At 36.5% G+C, this 18,858-nt stretch overlaps 1 protein-coding gene and 1 non-coding gene across 4 annotated transcripts in view; one reads left to right on the top strand and one right to left on the bottom strand.

Annotated features, from left to right (window-relative positions):
* The window catches only part of NFU1 (NFU1 iron-sulfur cluster scaffold), a 28,377-nt gene extending 9,880 nt beyond the window's left edge, over positions 1 to 18,497 (bottom strand). Inside the window, exons 1-6 of one of the 3 annotated variants that reach the window (XM_061210533.1) lie at positions 18,416 to 18,497; positions 16,117 to 16,217; positions 12,742 to 12,877; positions 6,891 to 6,957; positions 3,372 to 3,486; positions 1,645 to 2,190 (exon numbers count right to left, since the gene is read on the bottom strand). In XM_061210533.1, coding sequence (XP_061066516.1) covers positions 2,057 to 2,190; positions 3,372 to 3,486; positions 6,891 to 6,957; positions 12,742 to 12,877; positions 16,117 to 16,217; positions 18,416 to 18,477 — 615 coding nt within the window. In that variant the 5' untranslated portion in view covers positions 18,478 to 18,497 and the 3' untranslated portion in view covers positions 1,645 to 2,056. Of the gene's footprint in view, positions 1 to 1,644; positions 2,191 to 3,371; positions 3,487 to 6,890; positions 6,958 to 12,741; positions 12,878 to 16,116; positions 16,218 to 18,415 lie in introns of those variants that run through there. The other 2 variants (XM_061210532.1, XM_061210534.1) reach the window with 2 other exon arrangements.
* On the top strand, positions 1,686 to 1,792 carry LOC133074859 (U6 spliceosomal RNA). Its single transcript, XR_009697265.1, has one exon. It is a non-coding gene; the product is annotated as a U6 spliceosomal RNA (small nuclear RNA).
* Positions 18,498 to 18,858: the final 361 nt, after the last annotated feature.

An 18,858-nucleotide genomic window follows, 5' to 3' on the forward strand; every position in this document is an offset into this window, starting at 1 on the left:
TTACACCAGCAAACCTAAGTTCCATTCCACACCATCACTTCCACAGGCAACCACTATCATGACTTTAGCGTATATCCTTCTAGTACATGTTTACATTTACAAGTCTATATTTATACATACTATACACACTGTTCTATACCTTGTTTTTTTCTATTTAATATACCTAAAAGGTTTTTCCATATCAGCATATAAAGATATGCCTCAATTTAAAAAATAGGTGCATAGTAATTTTTGTATGGCTTTGTCTTCATTTGGCTAGTTTTTATATTATTTCAGTTGTTTCTAGTTTGCTATTTCTAACAATCCTGCAGCATACATGCTTACGTAAAGTATACATCGGTGTACTTTCGCATATATATCTATGAGATAAATTCCTAGTTCTGGGCTTCCCTGGTGGCGCAGTGGTTGAGAATCTGCATGCCAATGCAGGGGACACGGGTTCGAGCCCTGGTCTAGGAAGATCCCACACGCCACAGAGCAACTAGGCCCGTGAGCCACAACTACTGAGCCTGCGCATCTGGAGCTTGTGCTCCGCAACAAGAGAGGCCGCCACAGTGAGAGGCCCGCGCACCGTGATGAAGAGTGGCCCCCGCTCGCCGCAACTAGAGAAAGCCCTCGCACAGAAACGAAGACCCAACACAGCCAAAAATAAATAAATAAATAAATGAATAAAAAAATTAAGAAGAATGCAGCCTACTTAAAAAAAAAAAAAAAAAATCCTAGTTCTGCTGGACTTCCCTGGTGGCGCAAAGAATCCGCCTGCCGATGCAGGGGACATGGGTTCGAGCCCTGGTCTGGTAAGATCCCACATGCCATGGAGCAACTAAGCCTGTGAGCCACAACTACTAAGCCCACGTGCCACAACTACTGAAGCCTGCACACCTAGAGCTCATGCTCCGCAACAAGAGAAGCCACCGCAGTGAGAAGCCCACACACCACAATGAAGTGTAGCCCCCGCTCACTGCAACAAAGACCCAACGCAGCCAAAAATAAAATGTAAATAAATAATTTATAAAAAAAAAAGAAAGAATTCTTTATAAAAAAAAAAATTCCTAGTGCTGGGTCAATAGGCTTGTGTATTTTTAAGTTTTGGTAGATGTCAAATGGCTCTCAAAACATTATATCAATTTTACATACATGTTCATCAAGAACACACATAATTTAAAATTTGTATTATTATTTAAAATTTGCATAAATGGTACATATGTAAGAATATGTAAATAAACTCTTCAGTTTTCCTTTATCACTTAATATTTTTTGTATCTTTCCGCACTGATATCTCCTAATCAAGTTCACTCCTTTTAACTGCTAACATATTTTTAAAATATTTCAATAAACATGCTTCCACATGTTGTCTTGTGCACATTTATCAGACTCATTTAGAATATATATTATCTAGAAGTGAAATTGATTCATTTAAAAGTGATTATACAAATGTGTGTGTGTAGATATACGTATACATATACATACACACACACACACACAAAACAGTATCTGTACGATACTGGAGAAAGGAAAAATTTCATCAACAACAAATATAATAATCACAGCTAGTATTTGAGCTCCATGTGAAGTTACTCTTCCAAGTGCTTTACATAAAATAACTTATTAAAACAATGTACACAAAACAGAAACCACAAAGGATAAGATGAAAATATGCGACTTCATTAAAAAGAAAAACTTCTGTGCTTGCTTCAGCAGCACAAATACTAAAACTGAAATGATACAGAGAAGATTAGCATGGTCCCTTCGCAAAGATGATACACAAATTTGTGAAACATTCCATATTTTAAAATAAGAAAAAATTTCTTTCTTTTTTTCTTACACGGGACTTCTGTTTGTTTGTTTGTTTTTATTTTTGGCTGTGTTGGGTCTTCATTGCTGTGCGCGGGCTTTCTCTAGTTGCGGCGAGCGGGGGCTACTCTTCGTTGCAGTGCGCGGGCTTCTCATTGTGGTGGCTTCTCTTGCTGTGGAGCACGGGCTCTAGGCACATGGGCTTCAGTAGTTGTTGCACGCGGGCTCTAGAGTGGAGGCTCAGTACTTGTGGCGCACAGGCTTAGTTGCTCCATGGCATGTGGGATCTTCCCAGGCCAGGGATCAAACCCGTGTCCCCTGCAGTGGCAGGCGGATTCTTAAACACTGCACCACCAGGGAAGCCCAAGAAAAAATTTCTGAATGACAAAAGACAACCTAAATATAGTGAAAATATAAGGCATGGTTAGGGAGAAGTTATTTGCTATGAATATACTTAATTTATATATAGTATATTCAGGATTTATACTCAGAATATTTTTTAAAAACTTGCTAAGGCCAGTACAAAAAAGACACATAATTCAATTTTTTAAATAATCAGCAAAGACTATGAACAGGAAATTTACTGAAAAGGAAAATATTGGCCAGTCATATGAATACTGGCCATATGTTTATATGAAAACCTTCAGGCTCAATATTAATCAAGGAAATGCAATTAAAACAAGACACCATTTTACCCCTAACATATTGGTTAAAAGAAAAAAGTAAACACAAAGTGATGATGAAGATATAAGAAAGTTGAAATTCTTATACACTGCTAATTTGCATGTAAATTAGAACAATTTACGATACAGCAATTCTGCTTTTAGGAATATACTCTAAAAGTACTCTAAAGCAGGTTTCCACAAATGCACAAAGAGACTTGTACAAGAACACCCAATGCAGCAATGTTTGTACCAGAAATTAGCACAAACAATTCACTTGAATATAAGTAATGGAAAAAATTAATTAACTGTAATTTATTCATATAATGGAATACTATCCAGCACTTAAAATAAATAAATGGATGTATTTCAAAATATGTGAAAAAAGGAAAGTTGCATATAACACAAGTTATTTAAAGTTTAAGAACAAAAACCAATACTATAAATTCCCTGCAGAGACTTACATGTATAGTAAAAGTTTAAAAACAAACTAAATTTACATATATTTCTGGAATTAGAAAGGGAAAAGGGATGGGAGTTCTGGGTCTTTGGCTATGTCTTTAATATTTTATTTAGAAATGAGTCTAAAGCAATTAAGGCAGAGAGTTAACCTTTGTTAAATCTGAGAAGAGGGCAAATTGGTGAGCATTATAATATTATTTTCTATATGCTTGAAAATTTTTATAATTGAAAATTTTAGTTTTGTATAATATATTCAATTTATACACAAGTTTTATAAAATGATGGATGAAACTAGTACACATGAAATTTTGTCCCCTCTGGAATTGGTTCCAGAGCTAAATATAGTATAATGATAAAAATCTGTAGTCCCATGACTTCTGAAATCAAGACAAATGTGAAGAAAATAGAACAGTTTAAAAAAAAAAGATAAATATTAATTACCCAACACATTACCTGCTTCTCCTGAAGGTGTTTCCTCAGTAACTAAAGGTAAGCCAGATGCAAAGAAATCCATAATTGTAGCATAGATATCTGGTTTCAGTAAATTCCAGTCTAACTCTTCATTTTCCTGTAAATATTTGAAGGAAAACGTTACATTTTCAACCAAGGGCAAAGACAAATACAAAATAATACCTTTAAGAATCTTTCCCTATATATATTCTATAGCACTCATTTCTGGAAAATATATGTCAGTTACTGTTCCTAAAGGAGCTGGCTTACAATGACTTTTAGAAGATACAATCTTAGAACATCCCCCAATTCATTCATTTATCAAATAAGTGTGCTGTACGTACATGCCCTGTAGAGGGGATACCAAAATGACTAAAAGATATTTTTTCATGAGGTGAAGAGAGTTAAAATACTGAATGGATTCTGTGTTTAAAGAGGGTAATAAAGAGACTTCCCATTCTTTTAATAAAATAGGATATAACTGCTTGATGAACTATACAGGATATCCCACAACTATTCAAAAAAATTCAACTTACGTATATTACTTAATAGTATTGAAGAAACCCAATGACATAACTGTTGAACCATAAGTATAACATGTCTTATCTACGGCTACTGTACTAGAGGACTTGTGGACTGTCAACTAGACTGGTATCCGTAAGAAAGAATCCATAACTATTTCACATCTATATCTGGCCAACTAGTTGATTCCATTAAAAAAAAAAAAAAGAGATAGTACCCAAATAGTACTAACATCTAAAATGAGAAAGGCAGCATGTTTTGTTTTAATTTTTTAAAGGAGAGCTCTTTAGGAAAAAAACTATTAGAGGCAGTCTATTTAGATTCTCAGGAGGCTGTTAGCTAGGGTCTATGCTTAAATACTATTAAAAACTGAGTCTTCATATACAAACGGGTCTATTTTTGTCATGGATTAAGAACTAATTTAGAGACAGTACACAGAAGGTAAAACAGGCACTACTACGAATACAAAAACAAAATTAGTGAGACGCCTTAGTGATTGGTAATGAGTACTACTTCTAGGTAACATTTTAATAAATTATTTGGAAGATGGATCAGAGGGCTACCTTAGAGCTTCAGTAAGTAGTGGGCTCTACTGAATAGGGAAATATTGGTATTAAAAGAAAAAAAAATATTATGAAGTTGTCTGAATGAGAAAAAGGTAGCATATAAGCTGCAAATATACATTTAGGAAAAAAAAAAAAAGATGCATAAAGAAGCCTGTGAATTATCAATTACAAGTTAGAAAGGGAAACAGGCAATCACTGAAGGTATCAGGTAAATGGGATAGTCCATGATGAGGAAGGTAATTGGAAGAAAGCACATCAATCTACTAGTCTATCTATTAAATATCAATGTGTGCCCTAACTTGGAATATTATTTATTGGTTATACCATTTCATTAAGAAAAAATAATGGAGCTGGAGAAATTTCAAAAAGGGTAACTAAATTACAAAGGGAAAGGGAAATAAAAGATGACTTACCAAAATCAAATCAAGAAAAAAAAAAACCTTTATAAGCTATAATCACGTTTTCATCCCCCCCAAAAAAATTTATATAGCATAGGCTATATGTAAAAGAAATAAAAACTTCTTAAAATACATAATTTCCTATTTGTAAAATGAAGACAAGAAAAACTAGTTGTAAGAATTACATTTTTAAAAAGTAAAAAAAAACCCACTGTAAATTAACTATACTTCAGTTTAAAAATGGTTTAAAAAGAAGAATTAAATTAGATAATGTATGTAAAGCACTAGTGCCACATCAAACATGTTGGTGATGCTGGTCCTTTTTTCTCCTTCAAAAAATATCAAAGAAAGAAAATTGGGGGGCTTCCCTGGTGGCGCAGTGGTTGAGAATCTGCCTGTCAATGCAGGGGACATGGGTTCGAGCCCTGGTCTGGGAAGGTCCCACATGCCGTGGAGCAACTAGGCCCGTGAGCCACAACTACTGAGCCTGCGCGTCTGGAGCCTGTGCTCCGCAACAAGAGAGGCCACGACAGTGAGAGGCCTGCGCACCGCGATGAAGAGTGGCCCCCGCTCACCGCAACTAGAGAAAGCCCTCGCACAGAAACGAAGACCCAACACAGCCAAAAATAAAAATAAAATAAAATAAGAAAGAAAATTGAAGAATAACAAAGATAGGTCAAACATCTGTAAACAAAGACTAGAGACTGGTGAGCACAGATTTGCTCACCACAATCCTACATTTGGCGGGAAACCACTTGAAGCCTGAAAATTCAATTTAGGAAATTTTACATCATTGTTTCCTTCTACAAAAATTTCTTTGAATGCATACTATGTGCTAAGCATTGTTGTAGGTGAGCTTAACAAGATGGACTATCTTTATCTTCATGGAGTTTACATTCTAGTGCAGGAAAGAAAGGTAATAAAAATAAACAATATCATTAAGAGATAAGTGTAATGAAGAAAATAAGGTAATAAGCGCTTGGGGGGAGTTACCACTTTCAGTAATATGGTCAAGAAAGGGCTTTCTGAGACTTTAGAACAAATAACACTTTAAACAACCGGGAAGAACATTTTATAATCTGGATATTTGTGTGAACAACCATAGCCACTGGGATCGCCAACATGGAAGAAAATCCTAATTCTCCTCCTCATATAAACAGCTGCAAGGGAATATTAGACTAGATGTAACATGTTGATAACTCAGTATGTCCCCTTTCATGGTGCAGCAAGAACTCAAGAGTAATCCTTTCAAACTGCTTAAGAGGAGCTAATTGAATACTTTTGATTTTGATGCAAAATTGGGCAAGTGATTAAGTTCAGTGCAAACATATCAATTACAGATCTAAAAGAATAAGTATAGTTCAAATTTATATGGTTCATTTCTCATTAATCTAGTAGACTTAAAAATGAAACAGTCTTTTCTAGCAAATATGACCTTAGATGTTGGATGGGTAGCATATTTAGCTTGATTTTTTGACATTAAGAGGTTATCCAAGTGTTGCAGAAGTACACAATCCACTGCTCTTGTCTGTGAAGCTCTGAAGTGTTATTGCAGGATGGTAGGCTGGCAGAATGTGCCAGATGCCATTTTATAAATGCTCATTTTGAAAGGAGACAGATAATCATTCTGTAGGTCAAATATATATATATTTGATCATTTATTTGCTTCTCTTTTTACTCTATCAATGTAAATTAAGAATTAGTAAAAATTATACTTGGAAGCCTAAATTTTAGTCCTGCCAAGGTTGAGTCTTGGTCCTGCTGGAGGCTACCTATACAATCTTGGACACTGCATTTAACTCTCTGAAGCTCAAGTTTTTCTCTTTTGAAAAATGAGGGATCTGGACTATAGTTAATTTCAACTTGAAAATTCTATTAAATAATTAACTTGAGAAATGTGAGAAGTAAAATTAATTTGAGATTTTTAATAACAGTATGTGTAGAACACATCAAGAATGAATATTCTGGAGAGGGGCACTGGATTCAGAAAAAACTAAAAGTATGTCACATCTTATTTTATATAATCATATGCTTACCTTTGTGACAGTGATGAAATCTGGTCCAAAGAAGACACTTTTTACTCCTTCAATCCTAAATAACTGCCTGTGAAAAAATTTTTAAAAAGAGACAATAAAATGTTTTATTATGGAAAAGTCTACAACAGAAGTCCCCAACCTTTTTGGCACCAGGGACCAGTTTCGTGGAAGTCAATTTTTCCACGGACGGGGGCGTGGGGGTGGGAGATGGTTCCAGCGGTAATGCGAGCGATGGTGGGGAAGGTTCAGGTGGTAATGTGAGTGATGGGGAGCGATGGGGAGCGGCAGATGAAGCTTCCCTCGGTTGCCCACAGCTCACCTCCTGCTGTGCGGCCCAGTTCCTAACAGGCCGTGGACCGGGGGTTGGGAACCCCTGGTCTACAATATACACAAAAGTAGAGAGAAATGTAAAAGAACCTCCACATAGTCATCACCAGTTTCAACAATTAGCAAATCATGGCCAATCTTGTTTCATCCTCTTACCCTACGATCCAGCAATCCCACTCCTAGTTATTTACCCAAGAGAAATGAAAATGTATGCTCCATAAAGACTTGCACGTGAATCTCTTTTTTTAAAATTTATTTATTTATTTTTGCCGCTTCGGGTCTTCGTTGCTGCACGCAGGTCCTCTAGAGTTGCAGCGAGCGGGGGCCACTCTTCACCGCAGTGCTCGGGTTTCTCACTGCAGTGGCCTCTCCTGCCGCGAAGCACAGGCTCTAGGCACGCGAGCTTCAGCACTTGTGGCATGCGGGCTCAGTAGTTGTGGCTCGCAAGCGCTAGAGTGCAGGCTCAGTAGTTGTGGCACACAGCTTAGTTGCTCCGCGGCATGTGGGATCTTCCCAGACCAGGGCCCGAACCCATGTCCCCTGCACTGGCAGGCGGATTCCTAACCACTGCACCACCAGGGAAGCCTTGCACATGAATCTTTATAGCAGCTTTATTTACAATACCAAAAACAAAAAAATCTGGAAATGTCCATCTACTGAGGAATGACTAAACAAACTGGGAATACCCATACAATGTAGTATTACTTGGCAATAAAGAGAAATGAACTATAGATCCACACAAGGACAAGGATGACTCTCAAAATCATTATACTAAATGAAAGAAGCCAAACACAAAAGACTATCTGGTTCCATTTATATGAAACTCTAGAAAAGGCAAAACTGTAGTGGCGTAAAGAATATCAATAGCTGCCGGGGTGATAGATGTGTTAACTAACCTTTCTATGGTAATCATTTCACAATGTATGTGTATATCAAATCATCATGTTGTATACCTTAAACTTAAACAATGCTTTATGTCAATTACATCTCACAGAAGCTGGAAAAAACATTTTTTAATAAAAATTTAAAAATTAAAAGTCATTGCCATAAAAAAAAAGTTAGCAGGGTGTGGAGGTGAAGCAAGAGGAGACTGAAAGCAAAGGGAAATGACGGATCTTTTACACTGATAAAAATGTTTTATATTTTTATTTTCTTGGTGGTTACACAATTTTATATACTTATCAAAACTCACTTAAAATTGGTGAATTTTATTGCACGTAAATTATACTTCAGTAAAGCTAATTTTTTAGAATCCTGTGAGAGGAGGAAGGGCAGATTGTAATTTGAAAAAGCCCTTCAAGGAATTTTGTATTACAGCTTCCTTCCCCAATCACTGACATCTGTACCACACCTAGCAGACTCTCTAAAGCAGTTTCTTTTTTCCCAACCTTAGGAACAAAAGCTGACATACTCCAAAGAAGGTTAGTTTCCTTTTCTTTGTCTACCATTGCAAGAATGCTATCAAAATTACCACTTTGAAATTATTTAGGAATTTGTCTGAAACTATGTCGTCTAAGTCCTTTACACAACCACTTCATGTTAAATTTGCAAGTGGTCACAAGATTTTTGGCTGCAGCTTATGATCCATAAACCAAAGCACAGACCTTTAAGTAGGACCCTTGATTAGCACTATCAGCAAAGCTTTTTTTTTTCCCAAATGAAAGGACTATGCAAAGGAATACACCTGATCTATGGTCCATATCATGGAGACTGCTTTAGGAAAGAGTTCACAGGTTCTGTCCCTAAAAGAAAGAAAAAGCGGAAACAGGAGTTTCAAACATTATTATACATGCTTTGTCATTTAGGTTACTTTCCTTGGGACAATTTCAACTTGTCAATGTCCAAAACAAAATATGATACCCAGAACTGAAAACACTATCCCAAATGTAGTCTAACTTGCTCAGAGTAGAAAGACTATTACCTCTTTTAGGCTGGACACTAGGACTCTGTTACAAAGTTTGACTGACTTTTTTGAGCATTGCATCATATCCAACATGACTAACTGAAAGGTCAGGTTCTTCTATCCCATAATTGTGCTATTCATTTAAAAAATTTAAACACACGGCTTAATATTTATTTCTGTTAGACTTTTATCTTATTTGCTTTAAGCCTAATAAAACTTTCGAAAATGTTTCTGAATTTTGCCATCCAACAGATAAGCAAATCCTCTCATCTGAAAAACTGATAATTATATCTTTATTAATGTTGCTGATTTTAAAAAAGTCCTGAATAAACATGCCAACTACAGGGATTCAGAGCCCTTTTACATGTCCCTAGAGACAGGTTTACCCTCTGCTTACATTTCTTTGTCTTGTCTACAAGGACAGGAAGAAACAAGTCAAATGCCTCCCTGAAGTAAGATACATTACTGTGTATTCATTCATTCAACTAATATTTGAGCACCTGCTGAGTAGCAGACACTGTACTAAGCACTAGGGATGCAACAACGAGCAGAACAGACTGGTTTCCATCCTCATGAAGCTTACGTTCTACCTTACAGTAAAAACATTCTCTGCTAAACAACAAAAACAAGGCTGACTGAAGATAATAAATTCTGTAAACCGGAGAAATGGGGATTTTTGCCAACTGAACATCTGACAGAAATAATCTCCAACTAATCTGTAACTGAATCAGTTTGGGCTTTTTTATTTTTACATTTTTTAAAATACAAAATATGTGAGCTTGTACTTGATGTAAACATTTCAAACTATACATAGAGAGTAAAAATGCCTCTTGACCACCCCTCCCAAATCCACTGTTATCAGTTTTGTGTACATTCTTCCAGACCTCTTTATCAGTGCATTTTTGTTGTTTTGTGTTTTTTGTTTTCATACACATAATAATCATAATGTATTCACTGTTCTGCAACTTGCTTTCTGCAATAACAGTATGTCTTAGAGGTCATTCAGTAAATATGAGTCCACCTCATCCTTTTTATTGTTTTATTGTTTGTCCATGCAGACTATGGACGAACAAAGTTTATCTAACTCTTCCTACCGATGAATATTTAGGTTGTTTCTAACTTATTACCATTACCAACAAGGCTACAATGAACATACTTGCATACTCCTTATGTATATATGTGGCTGTTCTCTAAGGTAGTGTTTTTCAAAACCACCAGTGAGTCGTAAAATCAATTATAGAGTGACCAGGATTTTATCTAATAAAATAAAACAGAACAGAACAGAATAATATAAAAAGCACAAGAAAGGAAATATAAGAATGCTTTAGGGACTTCCCTGGTGGCACAGTGGTTAAGAATCCGCCTGCCAATGCAGGGGACACAGGTTCGATCCCTGGTCCGGGAAGATCCCACATGCTGCGGAGCAACTAAGCCAGTGTGCTACAACTACTGAGCCTGCTTTCTAGAGCCCGCAAGCCCGCGTGCCACAACTACTGAAGCCTGCGCGCCTAGAGCCCGTGCTCCGCAACAAGAGAAGCCACCGCAATAAGAAGCCTGCGCACCGCAACAAAGAGTAGCCCCACTCGCCACAACTAGAGAAAGCCCACGTGCATCAACAAAACCCAACGCAGACAAAAACAAACAAATAAAAAATACATTTATAAAAAAAAGAATGTTTTATACCTTATAAAGGCAAAAATTGCCCCATCAAACACTTGTTTCATACCTATATATACATACATAGATGTACATATTTATGTACATCTGTGTATGTATATGTGTATGTGTGTATGTATATAGTGAGTCATAATATAAGATGTTTAATAGCTGATTCACTTTGTTATAAAGCAGAAACTAACACACCATTGTAAAGCAATTACACTCCAATAGAGATGTTAAAAAAAAAAAGTTTATTACTGTGGCTTGTATTAAAAAGTACAAAAAACAAATGCTCTAAGATATATTCCAACAAGTGGTATGTTTAGGTCGAAGGAAATGTGCATATTTATTAACTAGAAAGTTTAAAAACGATTCCTGAGATAAGCATATTCCTGGCTCCCCTAAATGAGACACATTAAATGGCTGTATGTATACAGAAATAGTTATCTAAGTTTTATTTTCCCAATATCCTTGGCAATCAGTATCAGTCTTAGGTTACCAAAAATTTCAGTTGATGTGATTGACCTAACATTTCTTATTATAAATAACTTCTCTAGCTATCAGTTAAAAAGGGGTTTTATAATTTTATTGTTTGTGCTTTATCATCTGACACACATTTAACATGTCTTTAGTGAATTTAAAAACTGTCACCACTGAATGTAAATTGGTGCAGCCACTATGGAAAACAGTATGGAGGTTCCTTAAAAAACTAAAAATAGAGCTATCATATGATCCAACAATCCCACTCCTGGGTATATATCCAGAAAAAATGAAAACTCTAATTCCAAAAGATACACACACCCCAGTATTCACAGCAGCACTATTTACAATAGTCAAGACATGGAAGCAACCCAAGTGCCCATCAATAGACAACTGACTTAAGAAGATGTGGTACACATGTACAATGGAATATTACTCAGTCATTAAAAAGAATGAAATAATGCCATTTACAGCAACATGGATGGACCTAGAGAATATTATACTTAATGAAGTAAGTCAGACAGAGAAAGACAAATACTGTATGATATCACTTATATGTGGAAACTAAAAAATAATGCAAATGAATCTATATACAAAACAGAAGCAGACTCAAAGACACAGAAAACAAACTTACGGTTACCAAAGGGGAAAGAGAGGGAGGGACAAATTAGGAGTATGGGATTAACAGATAAGGACTACCTAAAATAGATAAGCAACAAGGATCTACTACATAGCATAGGGAATTATATTCTGTATCTTTTAATAACTATAACAGAATATAATCTGGAAAGAAAAATAACTGAATCACTTTGCTATCCACCTCAAGCTAACACGATGTTGTAAATCAACTATACTTCAATAAAAAATAAATAAAAATAAAAACTGTCACCACTCACTAGTTTATTAAAAAATCATGCCACATCTGATAACTATTATCATTTATAGTTCTGAGAGGAATATTTTAGAAATTATTCCATTTTGAAACATCTAGAAATCCAGCTATCCTTGAGAATAAAATGATCATGTTTTTATTGTTTTCTAAAAACAGGGTTTTAAAGATTTAGAATGGATATCTGCCTCATTTTTTTTTTTTTTTTTTTTTTTTTGGCCACGTGGCAAGTGGGATCTTAGTTCCCCAACCAGGGATCGAACCCACGCCTCCTGCATTGGAAGCGTGGTGTTTTAACCACTGGACCACCAGCTAAGTCGTGCCATATTATCATTTTGATAGATTTTTTAAAAGGAAAAATATAAATTCTTATTTAGTCATGCTGCAGATCTCTTAAGTATATCCCTTTTCAGGAGAAGGGTTTCCTAATATCAACTCTTATTTTTCTTTATCTCTCACCTGAAAAGAAAATAATCTCTATACTGAAAAGATGCAATGCACATAAAAGTAAAATAGCCAAGTAAGGCTACCTTAACCCCCGAAGTCAGTTATCTATGTTTCTTGGTAAAAGCAAATTAAAAATAGTACTATACCTAGCCAGAGGGGAGCGAAATGCTGTAGCTGGTGTGGGAAAATCCATGGTCCTTGTCTCAAGAACAGGTTTTCCTGGAATAAACTTTAAACTGTTGGGATTTGGGGTATCTTGTGTTTGAATAAACATGTATCTCACTAAAAGAGAAAAAAGAAAGAATGTTATTCTAGAAAAAAATTGTTAAGTTTATGGACTATGAAGTGCTCATTTTCAGAGAACCAAAAGAAATACGGAAAATTAGAAAAAAAGAATATAAAGCTTTATTGCCCAAGCTTACAGAATAAGAATTGTTAAAGACAAGCAACAAATTTATCAAAATATTTAGGATAACTTCACTGAATTTTATATTAATACTAATTATTTAGATAGTTTTGTTACTCAACAGATTCTAGCAATATCCTACACCTAAGTAGGAAGGCATATCATAATTCAGGAGTCTTAGATGGATTCTATTTGGTAACTCAATACCAAATTAGCTATAATAATAAATCATCATCACTTTCCAAAGTGCTAACATTTTTTAAAGATAAATAAATTTATAATAATAACAAATGATATTTATTTTATGCTTACTTATTACATATCAGAGACAGGGTTGAGTGCTTTATATATATTTAAGCCTTTAACAATCCTATGAAGAATGTATTATTGTTCCCATTTTACAAATGAAGAAACTGAGGCTTAGAGATAAGTAACTTGTTAAGTCACTAAGAGTTAAGTAACTTGTCCAAAGGTATAGAGTTAGTGACATTATAAATTATCATGTAGGTGGAAATCTATGTGAATTACTTTCTAGAATATTTTAAAATTATCTTTAGAGATTCTTTTCTTCTCTGTTCCTTCTAGGGCCATGATTAGATTGAGAATAAAAGAATCTTTAATTTCCTACCTTGCTATTATGATAACAGCTTGTAGGACAAAAAGATAGTACTGAGGTTTTAACAGTTTAAAACTATTAAACAGGCTCTGGTTACTTATTATGAAAATAAACCTTCTGACTTTAAAAAAAAAAAAAAAACACCACCACCCAAATCTCTTCTTAGAGCAGTATATGGAAATAAGTTAATTTATTGAGTAATTATCATGTGCTGGGCATGGTGCTAAACACTTTATGTGAATTATATCATTTAATCCTTACATCCTGCCAAGGAGGCACTGTTTTTATCCTAATTTATAAATGAGGAAACTAAAGCTCAAAGTCACTCGGCTAGTTAAGTGACAGAGCCAGGATTCAAGCCTGGCCAATTTTCCAGCACTGACCTGTTTAACCACTGTGCATACTACCACTCCATAAGTATTAGTGCCAAGCATAAAAGGAAAATATACTTAAGATCAGTCTTTCTATCCTGTCATAATCCTCACATCACATATCTTAAGAAAGAGTAAAGTATCAAAAAGCAACAGTTTTATTTTAAATTAGAAAGAGATTAAATTTGGCAAAACATATGGTTGGTATAAATATGCTTTTCTTAACTGTTAAAAGAGAAGATTCTAATTTGACAGCTGAGATTGTTTTTGCACCTCGCCATGCAGTTCCAGCTAACTGATGCTGAGTCATTTCCTTGGTAAAGTAGAAATTGAAACTAAACTCCCATACATTTTGCTTAAGTCACTGTCCTGTAAAGATATTAGTTGGTGACTTGGTGACCAGGCAAATCCTAAAAAAGAGAAAAATGAAAAATGATAACCTCAATGTTGAAGTACTTGATTTAAAATGTTTATACTTCCAACCAATAAGTTCCTCTGACAATCTGCACTACAAGGGAACAATTTTTCAGATGGAACATTATATAAGGTGCTGCCGCCACTTTCTGTAAATATACAGAAAACAAGGTTCTTTTAACCCAGGCTCTGAACAATCATCTCTGTGGCCTTTCTTAATAATTTATTGGTAACCAAAATCTCTGCACATATTAGGCACTCTACCAATATTTGAAGAATTAAATCTGGCTTTATTCTACTCAGTCCATTTGTGTAAAACTATACATGCAGAAAGAAAAATTTTTAGAAACACTTGAAGAACTATAAATGTAAAAAATTATTTAAGAGAGTATAATCTACATATGTCTGAAATAGAAAATATGATAATATATGATATCACTACATAAATTTTAACAATGAACAAAGGTATTTCAAAAAAAGTAATCTGACTAGGTATTAATAAAATCATTCCAGTTATAGCCTAAACTGGGTTAAATTAGATATTTCAAAAATGACTCTCAGATCCATCATCCAGAAAGATCCTCTGAAAGTGTCATAACGGTTACAACAGGAGAGAAAGACTCTTGTAAAATAATCTTTCCTATTATGCTTGGTATAATAGGTAACAGATAAAAAGGTAGACATAAGCTCCCCCTCAAATATAAATTAATGGTGCTTGAAGTCAATATCAAAGACTAAAATCAGCAGGTTTCCAATTTGAAAAGCCTAGATGACCACATAATTCAGTTCTAAAAAATTTAAAAGTCTAATTAAAGTAGCTTAAGATGCTGAGTTACTCAATATTTATGCCTCAATTGTTCTGTGACTCAAGGAGACAGGAACGGTACTCCTGTTCTTGCCCCAGGATACAGGGGAGGTAAGGTCTTTACCCTGATCCAACTCATGGCATTAGCCAGACTTAGCCACCTTCCAGAGTAGCATGGCCACAAGGAGGAGTTCAAGGTAGTGATGGAAATGGAGATGGGCCAAGAGCTGAATCCCAATTCTTACAGCTCCATAAGCACATATAGGTAGGTATTCACAGACAGACAGACAGACAGACAGACAGACACACACACACACACCCTCCCCAAAAAGGTTCCCTAACCACATGACAGTGGTCATATTGCAAAAATTTTCAAATCCTATCTTCATACTTATTTCCAATATTAAAGAAAAGCATGTAACATCAACAAGACTGTCAACAAAACCATAGTGATTAATGCTGACAAAAAAAGAAAAACTACATTCAAAGTACTATGTCCTAAGGCCTGGGTGAAAGCTAGAAACTTACTGATTTTAGAGGTATTCTTATCAAAATAAGGAGGGCAATAGCTTAAAATACATATGATTCTTTGAAACACAAACCCATTTGTAACTTCTTTTTATATTTTTGTTTCAGAAATCATGTATTGAGCAACTCTTATGCTTCAGAAGATGTGTTACACAAGAAACTGAGATTTCATAGAGGTACTGGATACTGTATTCAGGATTCTTGAAATTTAATGCCAAATGATATGTGTAAGCACATAATTATAGTAAAGTGTAATTTATGGCAGAAAAAAATGTTATATTCTTTTTATAGGCATCTGAATAGAAAATTTACAAATTCTCCTTGTTTATGACCCACAGAATTTCACTCAGGCAGTTTGCTCTAAAAGAGATGAAATTTTACCTGTGTTACATAAGGTTGCAGGGAGTGGGAAAAGTGGTCTCTGGACAAACTGATGCAGAGGCTGTTTCTTAATGGTATATGGATTCATCATATGACAGAATCTACATTTAAAAACAAATAAAAATGACATTTTAAGAGATAATCTCTTAAGCTCAAGTTTCTACTTCTCATATATAAAACAACCATAATGAAAATAGTAACAAAGATGAATTTTCATTTTCCATCCACAACATTATTTCCACTCCCTTAGACAAGCAATATCTACAAACAATTTAAAAACAGGAGCTCAAGGGGAGATTTATAGCCTTTATAACTGAGTGTATATAGAATATACAATATCTGGTGTAAAGAAACAGAAGTGCATCTACATTAGTGATTTATAACCTGGAGTTCCAGACTCTTAGGTATGCATGAAGGAGGCAAAGAGCTACAAACTGTTTTTCCCTTTTTAGATTTAAAAACAACTAGGTGGTAGAGTCACATGGTTCAAAATTCAAAGGGAATAAAAGTAAATACAGTGAAAAGCCTCCCTCCTTTTCTGTCTCTACCACCATGTTTCCCTGGAAAGAGACAACCTATGCTATTTGTTTTGAAAGGCATTTCAATACCTCCAAAAGTCTAATAGAAAATATACTATTCTCCACCAAACTGCTAAAGAAGTCAACTATCTATACGTGCTTTCTGACTGGAAACATATTGATGCTGCTTTGTAACTTTGGTTACTTTACTCTGAATATAATCAGAATGAAATAACCAAAGTTACAAAACTTCCAAAGTGTTGACTGGCTATTTTATTTTTCATGGATTTGACTAATTAAAAACAAAGGGAGAAGGGAAAAACAAATACTACTAGAAAAGTAAACAAAAGGAGATGTTACTAGTGAAAAATTTTAGAAATCTAGTGCAAGTTACTTGAAAATCCAGTTTACTTTAAAATACTATTGCTATCCATTCCAATTTTCGTTTCACAGGAGTCACTGAGGAATTTTAAGCATATTTATGATCACTTTTTGTTTTTTACATTTCTCTGATTATTTTCAACCTGCAAACTCATAAAGAGGAGGGACTGTCTTCATTGCTGTCCCTAGCCACTAGCATGATGACCTTCCTCATTTCTAAAATGAAGTTAATATTCACCGCTAACTCATAAAGACTGGGGCAAACATGGATCCAGATAATCCATGTAAAGTGCTTAAAACAGTGCTAGGCCATGTAGCATGTGTTCAATAAATGTTAGCTACCACTATTATGAGTATGCGATAGGTGCCCAACAATTATTCATTAAATGGAATTCAGGTTTGGGGTGAAAGCATTTTTATCTATAGCACACTGCCTAAATCTTGGTTACCTTGCAATATGGAAGTACACCGAGGACGGAACTACACCTGGAATACGGAAATTTCCTTTCAGCCCAGGGAAAAGGCAGAATGGATAAATATTCTGATGGAGATGGGTTTAGAGTAATAAAATAGTAAAGGTGAGTTAAATTATTCCAGGAAGACATCTACTCAAAAATAAGAGAGGGAGACAGGAGGTGACTAACAAAAAATCCTTCTGCAAACCTAATTATTTTAGCAAATGCATTTCAACTTCAAGAGCATCATTAGCACTAAAACCCCTAACAAACACTCAGGAGATCAACCCTTGTTAGGCCCTCTTCTCCTTTTGTTCCATAAGAGAAACCAGGGTACAACAATCTACTTGCGTCCTCAGTGCCTTTCACCTAACCAGTGTTGACAGATGTCCCTGGGAAGCCAAGCGCAAAGACAGGGCAAATGGAAAGAGGAAAGACAAGGGAACGGAGTGGGTTTGGTGGGTGGGGCGCGGAAATCTAGAGTTCCAGCACTTAGATGCTGTGTGACTTCAGATAGGTCATGTTCCCCTTCTAGGCCGCACTAAGAAAATGAGTGACATTTTTGACGTTCTGATTTTGTGTTTAAAAGGCAGAGCGAATGCATGGGGTGGAGGGGCTGGAGGGGCCCCGATTTAAAAACAGCTCCTTTGTGGGGTCCCTACAGCCGGTCTCTGAGAGCCTCCCCACCACAGGGACTCAGGCACCGGGTCTCGGAGCCTGGGACAAGGCCGGCAGGGCCCGCCAGAACCGGGTCGCAGAGCTGCCTCACCGAGAGCTGCCCACCTCAGGGTTTAAACCCCCAACTTCGGCGACGGGGGTGGACCCAAAGGCAAGGTCAGGGGCACTTCTCCCCACCCGGTGTAAGAGAGGGCGGCCGGGGAGGCGACTGCTCTGCTGGCTAAGGCCAGCGGCACCGCTATACGCAGCCCGGGGCTCACCACCTACCGCCTCCGTAGCCCCGCGGCAACCGCCGCAGCTCCCCAGCCCAGGCGGGCCGCCGCCGCCATCTTGGTCCGAGTGCGCAGGTGTGGGACAGGCCGCTCCACCCCCCCCCCCCCCCCCACAGCCTTCGCGACGGTGCTCAAGCCCCGCGCAGGCGCAGGCCGGCCGGGATCTGGAACGGCACCGTGGATAGCGCACCCTACCGGCCGCGCGCGGCTCTGCTGCGGATGAGCGGGGCGGGCTTGCCTCGGCTGTTTGAAATTATTACCTACCTACTTCAGGAGGCAGGGCAACGGGAAAAAAGAAATCCTTGCGACGCTTGCGCAGGCGTCCTCAAGTAAGCACGAGGGACTCCGCACGCATGCGCGGAACCGTACATTGCTTTTCCCACTTGATAGGTGCTGCATTTGCACAGCCTGATCCTGCGGAACATTCTATACCCGCCC

This window comes from Eubalaena glacialis, chromosome 14 (assembly GCF_028564815.1).
Source record: "Eubalaena glacialis isolate mEubGla1 chromosome 14, mEubGla1.1.hap2.+ XY, whole genome shotgun sequence".
Taxonomy (NCBI): Eukaryota; Metazoa; Chordata; class Mammalia; order Artiodactyla; family Balaenidae; genus Eubalaena; species Eubalaena glacialis.